The sequence below is a fragment of the Melozone crissalis genome, unplaced genomic scaffold (assembly GCF_028551555.1).
Source record: "Melozone crissalis strain CALT ecotype California unplaced genomic scaffold, PUWL_Pcris_2 ptg000073l_1, whole genome shotgun sequence".
Taxonomy (NCBI): Eukaryota; Metazoa; Chordata; class Aves; order Passeriformes; family Passerellidae; genus Melozone; species Melozone crissalis.
Window position 1 is genome coordinate 6,700,798 of NW_026535850.1, and position 20,331 is coordinate 6,721,128.

General features: G+C 51.3%; 1 protein-coding gene across 1 annotated transcript; it reads left to right on the forward strand.

Moving 5' to 3' along the window:
• Window positions 1-926: 926 nt before the first annotated feature.
• LOC128946051 (olfactory receptor 14C36-like) lies at window positions 927-1,760 on the forward strand (the record flags this gene model as incomplete). The annotated part of the gene is made up of 1 exon (XM_054289981.1): window positions 927-1,760. A coding segment is annotated over one exon (834 nt), but the record flags the coding sequence as incomplete, so codon positions are not given.
• Between the last annotated feature and the right edge of the window lie 18,571 nt (window positions 1,761-20,331).

Sequence of the window (20,331 nt, forward strand, 5' to 3'; positions counted from 1 at the left end):
TTGGCATGTTTTTCCATGACTTGGCAGAAATCACTGTTGCACTTGGCTTGATTCTGACGGCTTGGCAGGTCACCTTAACTTTTTGGCTTCTACTTTCGCTTCTTCAAATATTCTAACTCCAAAGTCTCTTTTGTGAGTGTATTTTAGATTATTTATTAACTTATCTAATCAAAGTTTTCCCAAACAATGTATTTTAGGTTATTTATTAACTTCTGTGTTTCCCTTGATAGAGTGTCTTTTAATTCTTTTATTCCTCAGGTCTTTTAATTCTTTTCTTTCTCAGAAACTACTGTTCATTGTAATGAATGGCTTCAATAAATGGGAAAAGCCTGGGTTTTTATTCTACTGCTCTGTTTTGCCTGAATGGGAAATTGCATATAGATATTCATCTCTCAGTTCAGGTGGAGAATAAATAAAAAAAAAACCCAATAGACCAGAATAAACCATGCAGTGACAGAAATCATCACAGGGCCCCTCAGACGGCGGCATCTTTGTTGCTTTTCCAGCCTCCTCAGGGTTGCTCTGACGTTGCGATCAGAGCCTGCAGAGCCAGAGCTGCCCCTGGGCAGTGCCAGAGCTGGGAGGGGTCTGCAGGGCAGAGCTGAGTCCCCAGGGCTGGGCTGGGCTCTGGCAGCACTGGCAGGGCCCAGTCCTGGGCACAGGGAAGCAGCTGCTGGCATGGACAGTTCCAGGCAGCAGAGCCCTGAGCAGGAAGTGGGGGGAAAGTGCCCCCAGTCTGTGCTGGGATTTTTAAAGTCCTCTTCAAACACAACTATACCATGATTACTTTTTTTACAGATCCCCATGCCAAGACACGGCAAATGTCCAACAGCAGCTCCATCAGCCACTTCCTCCTGCTGGCATTGGCAGACACGCGGCAGCTGCAGCTCCTGCACTTCTGCCTCTTGCTGGGCATCTCCCTGGCTGCCCTCCTGGGCAACGGCCTCATCATCAGCGCCGTAGCCTGCGGCCACCACCTGCACACGCCCATGTTCTTCTTCTTGCTCAACCTCTCTGTTCTTGACATGGCCTTCCTAAGCACCACTGTCCCCAAGGCCATGCACAATTCCCTCTGGGACACCAGGACCATCTCCTACACTGGATGTGCTGCACAGGTTTTTCTGATTTTCTTCTTCTCTGGATCAGAGCTTGCCCTTCTCACAGTCATGTCGTATGATCGCTACGTGTCCATCTGCAAACCCCTGCACTACGGGACCCTCCTGGGCAGCAGAGCTTGTGCCCACATGGCAGCAGCTGCCTGGGCCAGTGGCTTTCTCTACGCTGTCATGCACACAGTCAATACATTTTCCCTGCCCCTGTGCCATGGCAATGCCTTAGGCCAGTTCTTCTGTGAAATTCCTCAGATCCTCAAGCTCTCCTGCTCCAATTCCTACCTCAGGGAACTTGGGCTTCTCATAGTTTGTACTTTTTTGTTAGTTGGTTGTTTTGTGTTCATTGTTTTCTCCTATGTGCAGATCTTCAGGGCTGTACTGAGGATCCCCTCTGAGCAGGGACGCTACAAAGCCTTTTCCACCTGTCTCCCTCACCTGGCCGTGCTCTTCCTGTTTATCAGCACTGCAGTATTTGCCTACCTGAAGCCCCCCTCCATGTCCTCCCCATCCCTGGATCTGGCCCTGTCAGTTTTGTACTCGGTGGTGCCTCCTGCCCTGAACCCCCTCATCTACAGCCTGAGGAACCAGGAGCTCAAGGATGCCCTGAGGACAAAGATGACTGGGTACTTTTCAGAAGCAAAGAAGTGATTGTTTTCTGCTGCTTAGTTTTCAGAATGGAACTCATGACTGGCCCAGTCTCTGCCTTCTCAGGTATTTGGTCATGCCGATGGATTCTTCTTGCCATAATGTGCTCAATTAAATGTTTCTATTCATCCCTCACCTAATTCCCTGTCTGCCTCTTGAATTTGATCCAGAAGCTCTGTAATCCAGGAGCTGTACTATTGCTTTGTTTGAACAAAATAAACGACCTTGCAGTGCCTTGTTTTTTTGGGATCTCAACTCTGGGACCTGCATGAAGTTATAGGGGGGAAAGGGAAGGGTCCCAACACAGCAGCACTGCCAGGGAGCAGCAGCACTTGGTCCTTTCAGAGCTGCTCTTCCCAAGTCCACACTCTCTTTCCCAGCCCTGCTGTGGGTGCAAGGCCAGAGTGCTCTGGCAGCTTGGTAACTGTCCTGCTGCATGTCCCTGCTGTGACCACAGGCAGGGCCAGGCCATGGGCACTGCTGGGACACAGCTGGGCTCAAGCACAGCAGCTCCATCAGGAAAGGGCATCCCCTGAGGGCAGAGCAGGAAGGCTTTGCCCTCTCTCCATTTCCTGCTGTCAGGAATGTGCCCCAGGAATGTCCTGGCACAGCAAAGCCCAGTGCCTGGGGCAGGGGGAGAGTGTGCATGGGGGGCTCACAGCAGAGTCCTGGCACAGCCAGAGCTCCTGGCATGGACCTGAGGCAGAAGCAGAGCAGGGCCTGGGCTTTGTCCTTGTTCCAGGACAGCCTGGGAAGGTGGCCCAGGGCAATTGTCCCACACCAGCCCCTGCAACCACCACTTCCAGCACTGGCCTCTCCCTACCTACAGGAGGTTGTTTGTCACTGCACAGAGGGACACCAAGTAACCAGGCCAGCAGGCCATGTTTGCTCTGTACTGAGGAGAACTCAGCAGTGCATCATGTGTGTGTGGGGAGATGAACCCCAGTGAGTACAAACACCATCAGCAGCACCCGGGGGTGGCACAATTCCAGTGGCACAAACAGTGCCTTGAGGCCACTTCACTCAAGAGGAATGTCCTCTCGGAAACCACCTAAATTCTTTGCTTGGCTGTGCTGAGGACTGCATTGAAAGAAACATCCAGGGCAGGGAGGCTCCAGGGAAAATGCTCAGGACCGCCATAGACTGCACAGAGAGACATTGGAGTGGTGACTCTGTGGGGAGAAATCACAGCTGCCTCCCTTCTGAACCACCCTGAGGACCTGGACAGGGCTCTGCTGTGTCCTGGGCACTAAGCTGGCACTGAGGGATGTGGAAAAGGCTTTTGGTGTCAGGGATGTTGAGAAGGCTGGGCAGTGTCACTGTGAGACTTCTCTCAAAGCTCTTGGAAAGGCCAGAGCCATCCCAGAGGATCCTGGGCACCTGGGAAGGGCAGACATGGAAGCAGTCTGCAAACATGTGGCAGCAGCTCTCTGACCACAGGGAGCAAGGCACAACTAGCCAGGCATTGTCTTAGGGAAGGCTGTGAGAAGACCAGAGAAATTCATGAGAAATAATTCTTATCTTCACTTGCTGCACCTGCTGTTGTGAACATGTAGAATGTGTTATGAAGATTTGTTTACCAAAGGGTGATTTCTTAATTGGCCACTGGTGATGGTGTTTGGATTCAAGGACCAATTAGGTCCACCTGTATGGTGACTGTCTCTAAGGGCGATGGGTGTCTTAAAAGGCATAGTATAATAAAGTGATTGATCAGCCTTCTGAGAATTGTGGAGTCAATGCTAAATATTACCCCTTTGGGGACGCCTGGTTACGGCAAGAGGTGAACCCCGATGTGACCTGGGGGAGCTTGCGGTTGGGAAAAGGTGCCTGCAGAAATGGGCATCCAAATTTCTATGTCAGAAGATGAAACCCTTGCAGTGTGGGAACTTATGACTTGTCATGAGACTTCCTATGTTGCAAGATGTTCTCTGCAGGCTTTTCTGTTAGGCCAAAATTCATGGTTTCCCCGTGGATGTGGAAATCTCACTGGATCTGCAGGCCTGGGACTCACTGGGTCTCTGTGTCTGGGGGAACTGAGGTGAGATGTGAGTGTACCTTGACTACTATCAATCTGGTCAATGCTTTCCAGAACTCTAAGGGGCCAGACCCCATGGGAAAGCGAATCCACCTTGATAGGCACATCCCAGTCAGACTTGGAGGAGCGCGTCCCCCGGCATGGGCAGCCACCAGCCCCTCTGCTACAGCCAGCTGTGGATCTGTTTAGGGACAGCCACCACTGGCTCATTGACCCCTGCCCTGCCGGGGAGGCAGGGGGGGCACTGCACCTGGAGCAGCTTGCTCCTGGCTTCCCAGAGCATGCACATGAAGGTGTGAGAGATGGTCTGCAGTTCCCCTCATTTGCCTCACGACCATCCCCAGGACAGACATTGAGACCCTGAGGACCTGGATTGGAATTCTGGCCTGCCGGTGGTGGATGAACGCCAAATAATCCTGAGGCTCCTGAGCAGAATTCTGGCCTGCCAAGGGATTGTTTGCAGCTGTGTCTACAGTGACTGCTTCTAGCAGGGCCTGCCAGGGGGTGACACACCCCATGTACTTGCACCTGCTCTGTGACAATAGCTTGTGGATTTCCCCACCTCTTGGCCTGGTTGGACTTTTCTGGGGTAACCTTTGGTGGTCCCCCTCCCACAGAAGAGCCATCATCTGCTTTTCAACCACCCTGATGGACGGACTGAGATGGGAGAAGACTCTCCCTCAAGGACTGAGATATGAGAACCCTATATGGAGAAGCTCCCCCTTCCCAAGGACTGAGACTGAAACCCTCAACATGGGGGAGGTGTGTGGGGGAGCTGACCTGACCAAAGCCAGATATTTGCCTGCAGGTATGGCCATTGGACCAAGAAGACAATGGTTCTCACCTACTGCTGAGAACATAGACTGTCTGTACCTGTCTTCAATACCTTCTTTCCCCCTCAGCAATTTCAATAGACTTATTCTTTATTGCATCTGTTCCCCCTCAACAATTTCAAGATTTGTTCCCCTCCTCAGCAATGGACTATAATAGAACCTTGAGTTTACCAGGACTTTTGAGATCTCCCCAATGTGACTAGGCGAACTCCATCAGTTGGACTACAAGGACTTTTTCTCTCTACGTTTGGTAGCTCCCTCTCTCTCTCTCCACCTCTTTTCTATTCTTTTCCTTTCTCTAATTCCATTAACACATTTGCTGTGGTCATTCAATAAAGGTGCATTTGTTCTGATTGATACTGCAATCCCCTTTCCGTGTTGGTTTTGCACTCCAAGAGCAGTAAGCAAACCATCACAACCCCCATTCATATGAACAGATGGTGACAACTGACACCCATCAGGAGCTGCAGGCCGACCATGAGCAGCATCATCACTGCAGGGATCCCAAGGGACATCAGCGGGATCCAACGCATGGAGCGGGACAGGTGGGAACCCGGCACCAGCTGGTAACTCAGCTGTCCATAGACTTCTCTAACAGGGAATGCTTCACCGCGTGCCAACGGGAAGATGTGGGCCATCCGATGGTCCTTCCAATATATTCATTCTGGGAGGCACTTTTCATGGACCTGGACAAATTTATGTCACTTCCAAAGTCCAGATCATTGGCCCAGGGGAAGAAATTTTCGTACAGCTCTGTTGCACAGAACCTCCTTTTTATCTATCACAAGGGACTCCTATTGCACAAGCATTCCCGTTACCTAAAGACAATCCAGGACAGGTTCCCCTCAACCCCACCATCATGTGGGTGCAGGTTGTGGCCTCCAACAAACCTGTCGTGGAGTGTGGCCTGTTCTGCAAAGGGGAGAAGATTTACTGCCTGAGCATGCTGGACACCAGGGTGGATGTTACCATCATAGCCCGCTCTGAATAGGCAGCAAATTGGGAACTACAGCCCGTGGCGGGGATGATTTCAGGGATTGGAAGGGCAGTGGTTTCCATAAGGAGTAAGAGAAATATTATAGTAGAAGGTCCCGAGGGCAAGATGGCAACCATCCAGCCATTCGTGGTGAGGGCACTGATCACCTTTTGGGGCAGGGACCTTCTAGCCCAATGGGGCGCCTCTCTAAAAATTCCCAGTAGGGATTCTTAGTGGGGGCCACTGTGAAGTGTGTGAAACCCACCATCCCACAACTCACCTGGAAACAACAACATCCAGTGTGGAATGACCAGTGGCCCCTTTCTTTCTAACACAAAGTTACGTGCACTGGAGGCCCTCGTGGAGGAGCAGCTTGCCAAGGGCCGCATCACCAAAACCAACAGCCCTTGGAACTCCCCTATCATTGTTTTAGGAACACCCAGCAAAGACAGGGGAGGGCCCCTCCACGATCTAAAAAAAAAAAAAAAAGTCATAGAAGATAAGGTGCCCTGCAGCCCAGCATGCCCATGCCTTTGATGCTGCCCCAGGACTGGAAACTTTTTCCTGAAGGGAACAGGACAGGCTGTGGGGATCAGGTGCAGGGCAGAGGTAGGGAGAAGAATGACTTTTGCATTTTACAGAGCTATGCCTTCCCTTGGTCTTGTTGGCTGACAAGAAATGAACATCCCTCTGTGTCTCGGGCAGCTCCTTCTCCAAGGAAAGTAGGTGGGAGTTGGAGCCAAGGAGCTGAAAGCTGCAGGTGCAGCCTGGGCTGGAGGGAACTCAGATTTGCACAAGGCTGCTCTGAGGGCCAGGGTTTGGATGGGGGAAATGGTGGGGTGGGGGTAGGGACAGAGTATGATGGATTGTCAGCCATGAAGGGTCTTAATTTTAATATCCATTCAAACTGCATGACGAGGTCCATGGATTTACTGTCAATTGGAGATTGCACATAACAATAAATTAACAGGAAAACAAAACTAAACAGGATCTAAACAATCTTTTCTCACTGTATTTTTAAATAGAATATATTGACTTTGAATACATTACAGAGATCTACTTAACCACAAGTTATTTGGAAATTAAAATCAAATTATTCCCAGAGGCTTGGCTTGTTCAGGTGTTCTGAATGTTAATGAGACCTGGGACACTGAATTCCCGCACTGAAGAGCTCAAGGCTGAACAAGCCTCTGGAGCAGGAAAATTCAGCAGCAGCCTCCAAGGTGCTGAGGATGTCAGCAGCCCCCACTGAGGCCATCCCTGCCCAGAGACCATGGGGGAATGGGCAGACAAGGAGAGCGTCCCTGGGGCTGGGGCAGCACAACTCAGAGGCACCAGCGGCTCCAGCTGGGCAATGGAGTGTGGAATGTGGCTGGGAAAGCCCTGCCTGGGCTGGGCCAAGCAGGACAGACAAGACCTGATTCCTATTCCCCAAACAACTCTCTCAAGGAGACATTTAAAAGGAATTACAATTGTTTGTGTGCTCTGAGTTAGGAGCACTGGAGAAATACCAATACAAGAGATTCTGAGGAGCACAGAAGAACAAAACAGCCTTTACTGGGTACTTTAGAAAATCAGAGAAACTTTGGCAAAAGGTTTATTATAGCTTTGTAATGGTTTTGGATTGTTAATTTAAGATTTTTCAAATCCTGGGATTTCTTAAGTAATGTATTGATGAGTGTGGTTGGTTTTAGTGTCCATTAATTATTTATGTATTAATTTTGTTGTGAGATAGGATTGTGAGAAAGGTACAGTAGGCCTAAAATTTTAAGAGTATATAAAGAAATTTTTATTTAAAAGTAAAATTAAAAAGAAAAAAGTAGTAAGAATTAAACTCTTTAGAACACTTTTTTCTTTACAACTTTTTTTTTTACTGACAATGAAAAGAAACTAAACTTAAAATTTCTAGTTAGGGTACTATTTCTAGAATAGTCTTTTTTAGTTTACTTTGGGAGAGAAGTTTTTCTTATCAAGATTATGGAGATTTTTTTACAAGAGAAAAAAATGGATTTTTTTGATGCTCATAATTCTCGCATGGATAACAGTTGTCTATAGAACTTTGTTATTGTGAAGTTACTTTTATTGCTACAAGCTTTTTTACAGCTTGTTGATGAGCCATGTCGACTTATGGGGTATTGCTTTAAGTATGAGTCATTTAAAGGTAAATGTTTTTATTATTAAGTTCAAAATTATTTTTATCTCTGGGAATAGAGATCTTTTTTTGAGGATACTGGACTATTTTTTTTACCCTCTTTAAACTTTTTATGAAATTACAGTTATTTTAACATTTGTTTATTTAAGTATGGAGGTTTTTTGTTTGACATTAATTTGAATTTTTTCTGTAGTTTTATGTGTTATAAAGAAAAAGAGTTTTGGGGGCAAGGGCTGGGGCCACTGTTTCTTTGCTGACTGGAAAAGAAAGAGGAGGTTCCTGGGTTTTTTAATCTTTAACATATGTGTTTCACAGAGGCATATTCAGCATCTTAGTGGTTCAACAGATTGTCAGTTACACAAAAAAGTTTTGTAATACTTTTTAAAATTCTTCTTATGTCAAACTACGTAAGATATTCAATCAACAGAGAACACTTCTCAAAGCATTGACTTGGTCCATTCAACTTCACAAACTCTAAGCCTGTTCAATTTAATGTTAATCAAAATCTGCAGGAGCACAGAAACAGAGAAAGACAAAAAAGCCAGCCCTGTTCCGTGTTCTTTTGTTTTTATGGCACCCCACAGTGACACAATGGTGCCTTGCATCCATGGGACCCCGCAGTGTCATAATGGTGCTTTGATTCCATGGGGTCCAGCAGTGTCAAAAGAGACCCTGCTTTCAATTGGATTCCACAGTGTTGCAATGGCCCCAAGGTTCCAGAAGGCCCTGCAGTGTCATAATTGTCCCAATGATTCCATGAGGCCTTGCAGTGCCACGATGATCTCTGTGGTTCCACAAGACACACAATGTCATGTGGCTCCTATTCCATGAGCCCTGCAATGTCACAATGGACCTTTGGACCCTGGGGGTTTGCAGTGTCACAATGGTCTTCTTTGGCTCCACAGTGTCAAAATGGACCCCTGATGACAGGAGGCCCCACAATGTCACCATGACCCCTATGCAGCCTTCAGTGTCACAATGGCCTCTTGGTATCATGAGGTCCCAGAGTATTCAGAATGGTCCTCTTAGTTCTGTGGGCACCCCCAGGGTCACAATGGTCTCAGTGGTTCCATGAGGCTGTGAAGTCTCTTAATGGTCTTTCCATGGGTCCATGAGGCCCTGCAATGTCACAATGGACCTTTAGCTCCATGGGGTGTCACAGGGTTACAATAGCCCCTTGGTTCCATGACACCACAGAGAGTCATAATGGTTCCATAAGGCACTGCAGTGTCACAATGGACCTTGGTTTGATGGGGCCTCTGTGTCACGATGATCCCTACACTCCATGGAGCCCCACAGTGTCAGTACAGTCCCCTTGGTTCCATGAGGCCCAGCAATGTCACAGTGCTCTCCACAATTCCATGAGGCCCCACAGTGTCACAACAGTCCCTTGGTCTCACAAGACTTCACAGTGTCACAATGGTCCCTTGGTGTCACAGAGCCCCACAGTGTCACAATGCTCCCTTGGTTCCACGGGCCCTGTGCTGCTGCATTCCCCCCTCCCCTTCTCAGGCCGCCCTGCCAGCTGAGAAATGCTCCTTGGGCCTCGGCCTTGGCCAACAGCCCCTGGGCTCAGCCCCTCTGCAGCTCAGTACAAACACTGTCTGCCCCAGGCACTGCTGCTGCCCAACCAGCTCCTGGTTTCTGTAGGAGCAGCCCTGGGAACTGTTTTTGTTCCCTCACTGGCACAACATCCCTGTTCTCACACTGCCAAAGAAAGCTGTTGGTGCCAAGTGTGGCCAGGATAAACCATTGCTGGGACTGAAGCCCCTCTCTTGGGGCCCTAGAAACAGCACTCCAAAAGGAGCCCTTGGAGCTCTCCTGGGCCAGCGACTCCCTCTGAGTGGAGCCTCTCCCAGCCAGGAACTCTCCTGTTTGCTGCACTCGGGGATCCCCAACAACGACAGAGCCTGGGCCGATCCCCACACTCCTCCAGGCTCAACCCTTCACCCACAGGGGAGATGCCAAAGGATCCACAGGGAGCATTTCCTGCCCTCAGGGGAATTTCTCACAGGTGCCTTGCCCTGACTCTTTGTGTCTGTGTGCACACAGGAGTGCCTGTGCTGGGGAAATGGGGCAGAAATGCTGCTCTCTGAGGGGTTGGAGTGCCTTGGATAGCTGTAAGTTAGGTTAAGTCACAAGGTTTGAGCTAAGTTAAATGCTGCTAAGAATTCTTCTTGTGCTAAGTTGTTATGTTTAATAAAAGTTAAGTTGAACATTGTTAAGTGTTATTCCTCTGGTAAATTGCTAAGTCATAGGTTATAAGTTAGGTTAAATACTGTTAAGCTCTGTTCTTTGCTAAATTGTGAAGTTTAAGGTGTCAGTTAAGGTTAAGGTATCAGTTAAGTCCTGTTAAGTTTGAGCTCTGTTAACTTTTTCGGCCATATTTCTTTTATCCTTGCCCTCACTGTCCTTGTGTTACACACACACAGGGACAGTTCTCAGTTCATTTCTGGATTGATTGCCTGGATTCTGTTTGGTTTTGCTGTTGCTTTGTTTCCTTGCTGTGCCTGAAATATTCCAGTCAGGAGCAAAGTGACTCTTGCCAAGGAATTTCGTGGTGCTGTCGCCTAATATTAAATCTGGTTTTTGCTGCTCCCTTGCTGGGGATTTTTTCAGCGCTCTCAAGGCCTCGTTCGTAACAGGGTGAAGGAGCCCTGGCCCAGGCACTGGCCCTGGGGGACACTGGGACTCTGCCGGGGAGTCCCTGTCCCCCTTTACCACCCCCAGGGCTCCGTCCCCCGGTCCCCAGGTTGGTCTCATGGAACATCCTCTGAGGGAGGCTGCGGGGCCGGGGGCGGGGGGACCTGGGGGGACAGGGGACCCTGCTGTGCACGAGCAGGGTTGGACTGCTCTGGGGGCAACTGAGAGGCGGGCCGGGCCAGAGTGACCTCCCCAGTGACCTCACACAGCCCCTGTGATGTCACACAGCCCCTGGGATGTCACACAGCCATGTCTGGGATGTCAAACAGCCATATCTGAGATGTCACAGTGCCAACTCTATAATGTCACCCGGTGATGCCATACAGCAGTGCTGCAATGTCACTGAAGACTGTGAAGTCGCAAAGTCATTCTGTTATGCCAGAATCTGTTCTGTGATGCTGCAGCCTGCTCTATTATGTTACACAACCACCTGATGATGTCACAACCCACACTCTGATGTCACAGAGCCACGCTCTATGATGGCAGAGTCTGCTCTACGGCCTCACACCCTACTCTATGATGTCACAGCCCACTCTGTGATGTCACAACTCCCTCAGTGATGTCACAAAACCCTCTCCGTAATGTCATACTCCCACTCTGTAATGTCACAGCACACCTTTTGAACACAAAGCCCACTCCATGATGTCACACAGTCATGCCATGATGTCACAGCCTGCTCTGTGATGTCACAGAATCCCCTCTATGATGCTGTAGCTGATCAATGACCTCACACAACAAAATCTGAGATGTCATAGCCCAACCTGTGACCTCACACAGCCCACTCTGTGCTGTCACACAGCCCCTTGCTGACATCCCACCTGCCCTTTGCCTCTATGACACAGCCACAGAGGTGCTGCTGTGTCACAGCCCCCTGGGCCATCCCACAGCCCCTGCCAGTGCTGAGCCCCTGTGAGCTCTGTCTGTGCCCTGCTGGTGTCCCTGAGGGGCCCTGGCAGTGCCCCAGCCCTGCTGGGCTGTGCACAGGAGCTGCTCCTGGCCAGAGCTCTCTCTCTGCAGCGCTGCCCTTGCCAGGAGCTGCCTCTGGGCCAGGAGCCCAGCCCAGCTCAGCAGCACAGACACAGCGCATCGACTTCAATGACCCTCTGGGGCTTTGGTGCTCTTTGCATCAGATTCTGTCCCTCAGAGTGTGCTCAAAGAACTTCTCAGGGACTCAAAAAGAAATTGAAACACAGAAGTTTCTCATATTTTAAATAGATCCTTCTGAGGGACAGGACTGAGAAAGTGTCCCCAGGTTCCAGGTAGAGGAGAACACAGGTGGCAGTGATGACAGGTGGGGACAAGCAAGGGAAAGGTGTCTCTGAAACTGAGCAAACTTGCGCCTCTGTCCCTGCAGGCTGTCGTCATCCCCCGGCTGCCCCACCTGGCTGGGCCCTTCCTTTGCTGACAGCTCTGCCTCCTGCCTGCCTCTGCCTGCCCACACAAAGCCTTGGGCTGCTCCAGGCTCCAGGGGGATGTGCTGCACCACAGCCCTGCCCTGGCAGGGAAATTCCTTTCTCCTGGTGCCAGTCTGGGCCTCCCCAGCTGCCCTTGGTGCTAATATGTCTTCTTCAGGCTCATTCCCACTATGAAGAAAAAGCTCCAGCCTCTCTGAAACCACCCTTCCATCCCTCCCAGGCTACTCCTATTCTACCCTCAGTCTCCACACCACTGAGCCCAGAGCCATCACACTCTACCAGCTAGTTTTGTGATGAGGCCTCCAAACCCCATCCTGGGAGATTTTTGTGTCTTCTCCAAGGTCTGAGAAAATGGAAAAATAGTGATCAAAGTTATTTTCTCCCAAATCTTGCAATGACAGAACAAGGGCCAATATCTTTAAACTGAATGAGGGTGGATTTATTTATCTTAGAAGGAGGAAATATTTTACAAGTAAGAGGGTGGCTCGAAACTGCAGCTGATTTTCCAGAGAAGTGCATTCTCCATCCCAGGAATTGTCCAAGAGCACGAACATTGTGCAACCTGACCCAGTGAAACCCTCCCCTCTCCAGTGACAGAATTCCTGTTGTGAGTTCTCTGATGTGCTGGGTGCCCTCACAGCGCTTCTGGCCAGAAGGTCTGCTGAGGGCAGCCAGGCTGCTGCAGGGGCAGTGACCTCACAGCCATCACCATGGCAGCCCTGTCCCCTGGGCCTGGCTCTGCCCTTTCCTCTGCCCCTGCCTTGGCTCTGCTGGCATGAAGAGTTTTGTCATTAATATCTTGTCCCCAAGGTGCTGGGGCCAATGGCTTCCCAGTCAGGCTCCTGGAGCAGAAGTGGCTTTTCAGGGCCCAGCCAGGAATGAGCCCTGAAGCAGCAGCTCTGCAGTGGTGGCCACCAGGCTGGGCTGCCAAGGGAGACTTCTGGCCATGGCCTGCAAGCAGCTGCTGCTGCCAAGGTGCCTTTGGTGCCTCAAGCTCTCCCTGGCACAGCTCCCAGAACGGCACTCTGCCCTTGTGCTCGAGGCCTTCCCTGTGCTGGGGCTGGCCTGGGGCTTTTCCTGCAGTGGGACCTGCCCTGCTCATGGCACAGGAAAGGCAGTTCCTGCTGGACCAGGAGGCTCTGCCTGCAATGGGCTCCAACAACTCCAGCAGGGCCCTGTTAACTTCAAAACTGCTTCCTAAAGCACTATATTCTAATAATTGTTATAGCTCCTGAACTGTGGAGTAAATGAATGTGCTTAAGTTCTTTCTTCTAATCATGATTAGAATCAATCAGAGAAATATTTACAAAAATCTATCGGGTATTCCATCATTAATTCTGTGGGACAAATTGGGTTAAAGGTTCAATTCCACCTGTTCAATCTTTTATACCTTTGACAAATTCTGGGGCTGGGATTGGATCCAGCCACTCCCAGTCTCCTCTCTTTGAAAGAATTTTAGAAGTCTAGGGGCCCTGCAGGGGTTTGAGGATCCATGGTGGCTGTTCAGTGTCATTTCTCCACCTCATGATTAAGCAGGAATTTTTCCAATAAAGAAATAAAGATTTTTCCTGAAGCTCACATTGTGCCCATGACAGGACCCCCTGTGAGTGTCTGGGACATTCCGGCCCTTTGGCAGCCTGGGGACTCCTGGGATGTCACCGTGGAGCCCCCGTGAATGCCTGTGACAGATCAGTGCCTTTGCGGCCCAAGGTCCCCTGGGATGTCACCATGGAATGGCTGTGACTGCCTCTGACCACAGGGCTCTTTACCATCCCCAGAAAAACCTGGGAGGTCTCCATGGAGCCCCTGTCTGTGCCTGTGACATTCCAGCTCTGGAACAGCCTGGAGACTCTTGGAAAGTCCCCATGGAACCTCTCTTAGGGCCTGTATCCAATCTGATCCTTAGCAGGTAACCATCACCAGCCTCCTGTTGCTATGGTCAGTTTCCATGGCAACCATCCCCAGCCCCTGTTGCTATGGTCAGTCCCTCGGCAGCTCCATGGAGACCCCATGCCAGGGGTGGTTGCCATGGACACCAGCTCAGGCCTGCAGCCACCGCCCGTTGCCATGGCAACCATTGGCAGCCCCATCCCCAGGCTCATGGGATCCCAGAACCACAGAATTGGCTGAGCTGGGAGGGACCCATCAGGATCCTCCAGTCCAACTGCTGGCCCTGCACAGGACACCCCAACAATGCCAGGCTGGGCCTGGCAGCGCTGTCCAAACACTGCTGGAGCTCTGAGAGCCCTGGAGCTGGGACCCTTCCCTGGGGAGCCTGGGCAGGGCCCCAGCAGCCTCTGGGCAAAAACCTTTTCCTGACATCCAACCTGAGCCTGCCCCAACTCAGCTGTAGCCGTTCCCTCCACTCCTGTCCCTGGGCACCCGAGGGAAGAAGTCCCTACAGCTCAAGCCAGGGACCTGCTCCCAAGGTTGTTGCCATGGCCACCAGGGCTGGGACCAGCTGAGATGCTCGGTTTCCACAGGCCAGGGTTCGGGAATGGGATTCCCCAATTTCCTGCTTGGTATAAAACCGCGCTGCCCTCACTGCCCTCCCACCTCCCATGGAAAGCAAAAAAAGGCAAAGATCCTGGGCTGGGATATAAACAATTTATTAGGAACAGCAATGAGATTAGGAACAAACAAGAACTGAAACCATACTGATAACAGAAGTGATAAGGGAAAACTACAACACAGCTCACTGGGTCTTCCTGGCCACAATTTCCCTTTCCTGGAGAGGACACCCTTCTCCTCAGGAGAGAGTCCCTTTCCAGCCCTTGGCGATGACCTGAGGTGAGAGTGAATGTAATGTCAGGGCCATGGCCAGACCCTCATGCTCTTCCACCCCACATCATGTCATTGGCAGGAGCAGGAAAAGGGACAGGTGTCTTCCTAGCATGGACCAGAGGGAAAATGGGTCCCCAGAACTCTTCCCAACATGTGACTTCCAATGGGGAAAGAAGCTGGAGCTGGGCATGAAGCTCTTCCTGCAGTTGGGGCACTTACAGAACTTCCGTTACTGGTGACTCCATTGGTGTCTGATCAAGTCCAAGCTCATGGAGGAGCTCTTCCCATGATGTGGAGAACTCATAGGGCCTCTCCCCAGTATGGATGCACCGGTGCCTGATGAGGGTGAATTTTTTCTTGAAGCCCTTCCCACAATCAGGGCAGTGGAAGGGCCTCTCCTCGTCTGAAACCTCTTCCCACAGGTGGGGCACTAGTAGGGCCTCTCCCCAGTGTGGATCTGCTGGTGCCTGATGAGGAGGGAGTTGTGCTTGAAGCCCTTCCCACAGTCAGGGCAGCAGAACGGCCTCTCCTCTGAGTGAATCTGCTGGTGCTTGTAGAGATCGGAGCTGGTCTGAAACCTCTTCCGACACTGGAGACACTTGAAGGGCCTCTACCCAGTATAGATGCGTTGATGGGTGACGAGGGTGGATCTGCAGCTGAAGCCCTTCCCACATTCCCCACGCTCACAGGTCCATTCTCTGGTTTAATCATCGGGTGACAGATCAGGGTGCTGCTCTGCCTGAAGCTCTTCCAACACTCCAAGTACTTGTAGGGCTTCTCCCCATCATGAAGCTGCTCATGGACCACCAGCTCCGAGCTCTGGCTCAAGCTCTGTCCACCTTCCTGGCTCAGGGTGGGTCTTTCCTCCTAAGAGCATCCTGTGCTGCGTTTGGAGCCCATCTTCATGCAGGGTCTCTTTGAGTTTTCTTCCCTGTTGGATTCCAGTTCCCTGGAGTCACTCAAAATGGCCTCTTCCTTGAGGTTCTGCCATGGGGATTTGTCCTGCCTAGTCTCCAACCTCAGTTCCTTGTCTGGGGGAGGAAGGACAAGGAGAGGATGGAATTTGCCCCAATGCCACAGGGAAGGGGAAGGAGATCCCTCCAGCAGGATGGCGTTGGCAGCAGGGTTGTCCTGCAGCCAGGGGCCATGCTGGGCTGGGAGATGGAGCAGGAGAGAGGGGGAAAGGAGCACTGGCTTCCTCCTCACCTGCCTGGGTGTCCCAGGGCTCCTTCCTCTTCCTCGCAGCCTCCTCCTCCATCTGGCAAAGATTTGGGGGTGGGAAATCCTGTTTTGGGAGGAAAACAAGGGATGAGCAAATTTTTTTTTGTACTGGTTTAAAGGCAAACCTGGAGATGGTCTAAACCAGAATTACAATTTAATAAGAAAAATTTAGATCAAGTCAATGATACAGAAACACTGCCTAAACTGACAGAGTCAGGATATAACCTGACACCCTGTTGGTCAGGGTGATGGCAGCAGTCCCATTAAATGGTGGCTGCAGCCCTGTTGGAGTGATGAACATGATTCTGTCGAAGCAGTGGTCCTATAGAAGGGTCTGGTCTTCCTCTGAAGGTCCAGGGGTGGTTATGGAGATCTTGTCCTCTGGGAATCCAGTAGGCAAGCTGCTCCTGGTATTTTAAGCCTCAGCTTATATCCAGGTAGGAATGCTTGGCTCCTCCCCCTGGGTGGAGCATCCCACAATGGGATGATGGAATTTTATCAGTCCTGCAGTGACACTCAATGACCCATTTACAGAAGATATCTCCCCTGGAAGGCGTTATCAGGGCTGAGTCATGCAAGAGATAAAGAACACTGCCCCACCTGTTTATAACAGTTTATGAAGATGGTAATTGAAAACATGCATTTGGTTACATCTTACACTGCAACCTGAAACAGTGGGGTAATCCCTGCCTCCTTGTCCCTGCTCAGCAGCCTGGCAGGGGCCGCCCCATGCTCCTGCCCTTGCCATTGCACATGCCCACATGCCAGTGCCCATCCTGGGAAGAGCCCTGAGCAAGGAGGGAGGGACAGGATCTGCCTGGCCAGGGGCTGGGGCTCAGGCCTTGGCCCTTTGCATTCCTGAAACACATCCAGGTTTGCTCAGCACCGGAGACACCTTTGCCTTGTTTGTCCCCACCTGTCATCACTGCTTCCAGTGTTCTGCTCTACCTGGAACCTGGGGACACTTTCACATGAGTTGTGTCCCTCAATAGGACCCATTAAAAGCAAAAGAAAATTTGGACTTTGAATCTGATTTTGAGTCCCTGAGAAGTTCTTTGAGCTCTCTCTGAGGGACTGAGTCTGATGCAAAGAGCACCAAAGTCCCAGAGGATCATTGAAGTCCCTGTGCTGTGTCTGTGCTGCTGAGCTGGGCCGGGCTCCTGGCCCAGAGGCAGCTCCTGGCAAGGGCAGCGCTGCAGAGAGACAGCTCTGGCCAGGAGCAGCTCCTGTGCACAGCCCAGCAGGGCTGGGGCACTGCCAGGGCCCCTCAGGGACACCAGCAGGGCACAGACAGAGCTCACAAGGGCTCAGCACTGACAGCGGCTGTGGGATGGCCCAGAGGGGGCTGTGTCACAGCAACACCTCTGGGGCTGTCTCACAGAGGCACAGAGCAGCTGGGATGTCAGCAAGGGGCTGTATGACAGCACAGAGTGGGCTGTGTGAGGTCACAGATTGGGCTATGACATCACAGATTTTGTTGTGTGAGGTCATTGAGCAGCTACAGCATCATAGAGGGGATTCTGTGACATCACAGAGCAGGCTGTGACATCATGGCATGACTGTGTGACATCATGGAGTGGGCTTTGTGTTCAAAAGGTGTGCTGTGACATTACAGAGTGGGAGTATGACATTACGGAGAGGGTTTTGTGACATCAGAGAGAGGGTTGTGACATCACTGGGCGGCTGGTAACATCACAGAGCAGGCTATGACATCACAGAACAGACAGTGTCATCACAGACTGGCTTTCTGATATCACAGTGTTTTCTGTGTCATCACAGTGCAGCTGCGTCACTGAAATTCCAGGGTGACATCCCAGAGTTGACTCTGTGACATCACAAGGGGCCTTGTAACGTCCGGAGTGGACTGTTACATCACAGATGAATATGTGACATCGCAAAAGAGCTGTGTGGCATCACAGGGGCTGTGACATCAGAGATGGTGATGTGTCATTACAGGGGCTGTGTGAGGTCACAGAGATGGCTGTGTGACATCACAATGCCTGGGTGACATCACAGGGGTTGTGTGAGGTCACTGGGGAGGTCACTCTGCCCTGGCCCCCCTCACAGCTCCCCCCAGAGCAATCCAACCCTGCTCGTGCACAGCGGGGTCCCCTGTGCCCCTGGGTCCCCCCACCCCCGGCCCCACAGCCTCCCTCAGAGGATGTTCCAGGAGACCAACCTGGGGACGGGGGGACAGGGCCCTGGGGGTGGGACAGGGGGACAGGGACTCCCCGGCAGAGTCCCAGTGTCCCCCAGGGCCAGTGCCTGGGCCAGGGCTCCTTCACCCTGTTACGAACGAGGCCTTGAGAACGCTGAAAAAATCCCCAGCAAGGGAGCAGCAAAAACCAGATTTAATATTAGGCGACAGCACCACGAAATTCCTTGGCAAGAGTCACTTTGCTCCTGACTGGAATATTTCAGGCACAGCAAGGAAACAAAGCAACAGCAAAACCAAACAGAATCCAGGCAATCAAACCAGAAATGAACTGAGAACTGTCCCTGTGTGTGTGTGTGTGTGTGTGTGTGTGTGTGTGTGTGACACAAGGACAGCAAGGGCAAGGAAAAAAGGAATATGGCCCAAAAGCTTACAGAGTTCAAACTTAAGAGGACTTAACTTACACCTTAAGCTTCGGCTTCACAAATTAACAAAAGAACAGCACTTAACAGTATTTAATGTAACTTAAAAACTATGACTTAACAATTTAACAGAGGAATACCACTTAACAATATTCAACTTAACTTATAACTTATATTAAACATAACGACTTAGCAAAAGAATAACTCTTAGCAGCATTTAACATAGCTTAGACCTTGTGATTTAGCCTTACCTACAGGCCTGATTGACTCAGCCATCCAAGGCACTCCAGCCCCTCAGAGAGCAGCATTTCTGCCCCATTTCCCCAGCACAGGCACTCCTGTGTGCACACAGACACAAAGAGTCAGGGCAAGGCACCTGTGAGAAATTCCCCTGAGGGCAGGAAATGCTCCCTGTGGATCCTTTGGCATCTCCCCTGTGGGTGAAGGGCTGAGCCTGGAGGAGTGGGGGGATCAGCCCAGGCTCCGTCGTTGTTCGGGATCCCCGAGTGCAGCAAACGGGAAAGTTCCCAGCTGGGAGAGGCCCCACTCAGAGGGAGTCGCTGGCCCAGGAGAGCTCCAAGGGCTCCTTTTGGAGCGCTGTTTGCAGGGCCCCAAGAGAGGGGCTTCAGTCCCAGCAATGGTTCATCCTGGCCGCACTTGGCATCAACAGCTTTCATTGGCAGTGTGAGAACAGGGATGTTGTGCCACAGAGGGAACAGAAACAGCTCCCAGGGCTGCTCCTACAGAAACCAGGAGCTGGTTGGGCAGCAGCAGTGGCTGGAGCAGACAGTGTTTGTGATGAGCTGCAGAGGGGCTGAGCCCAGGGGCTGTTGGCCAAGGCTGAGCCCCAAGGAGCATTTCTCAGTTGGCAGGGCGGCCTGAGAAGGGGAGGGGGGAATGCAGCAGCACAGGGCCCATGGAACCAAGGGACCATTGTGACACTGTGGGGCCCTGTGAGACCAAGGGACCACTGTGACACTGTGGGCCCCTTTGAGACTAAGGGAACATTGTGACACTGTGGGGCCCTGTCAGACCAAAGAGCCAGTGTGACACTGTGGGGCCCTGTGACATCAAGGGACCATTGTGACACTGTGGGGCACCATGGAATCATGGAGAGCACTGTGACATTGCTGGGCCTCATGGAAACATGGAGACCATTGTGACACTAAGAGGCCCCGTGGAATAAGCAAACCATTGGGACACTGGAGGCCTCATGGAACAAGTGAGACCATGAGGAAGTCCATTGTGATACTATGGACCTCCTCATGGTGGCCCTGGGAGGACCATTGTGATACTGTGGGGCCTCATGAAATCAAGAGGCCTTTGTGACACTGCAGGGCTGCATGGAACCAAAGCTCCAGGGCAACACAAAGTGCCTCCTGTAATCAATGGTCCATTGTGACACTGGGCAACTAAAGGAGACCATTGTGACACAGCAAAGCCCCAGGGTCCAAAGGTCCATTGTGACATTGCAGACCTCATGGAACAGAGGAGTCCCATGACATTGTGGGGCCTGGGGAACTATGGAGACCATTGTGACACTGCAAGGGCTCATGGAATCCTTGGGACCATTGTGACACTGTGGGGCCTTATGACACCTGGGGGCCACTGTGACATTGTGGGACCCAATGGAACCTAGGGGCCAGTGTGACACTGCAGGTCTTCTTGTAATCAAGGGGCCATTGTGACACTGCTGGAATCCATGGAATCAAGTCACCATGATGACACGGCGGGGCTCCATGGATCCAAGGCACTATTGTGACACTATGGAGCCCCACAAAACCAAGGAAACACAGAACAGCTCTGTGTGGTTTGGCCTCCCATGGACTGCCTGACTGGTCCAGCTGACCTGTGCATGTTGAGGGTCACTTCTCATCT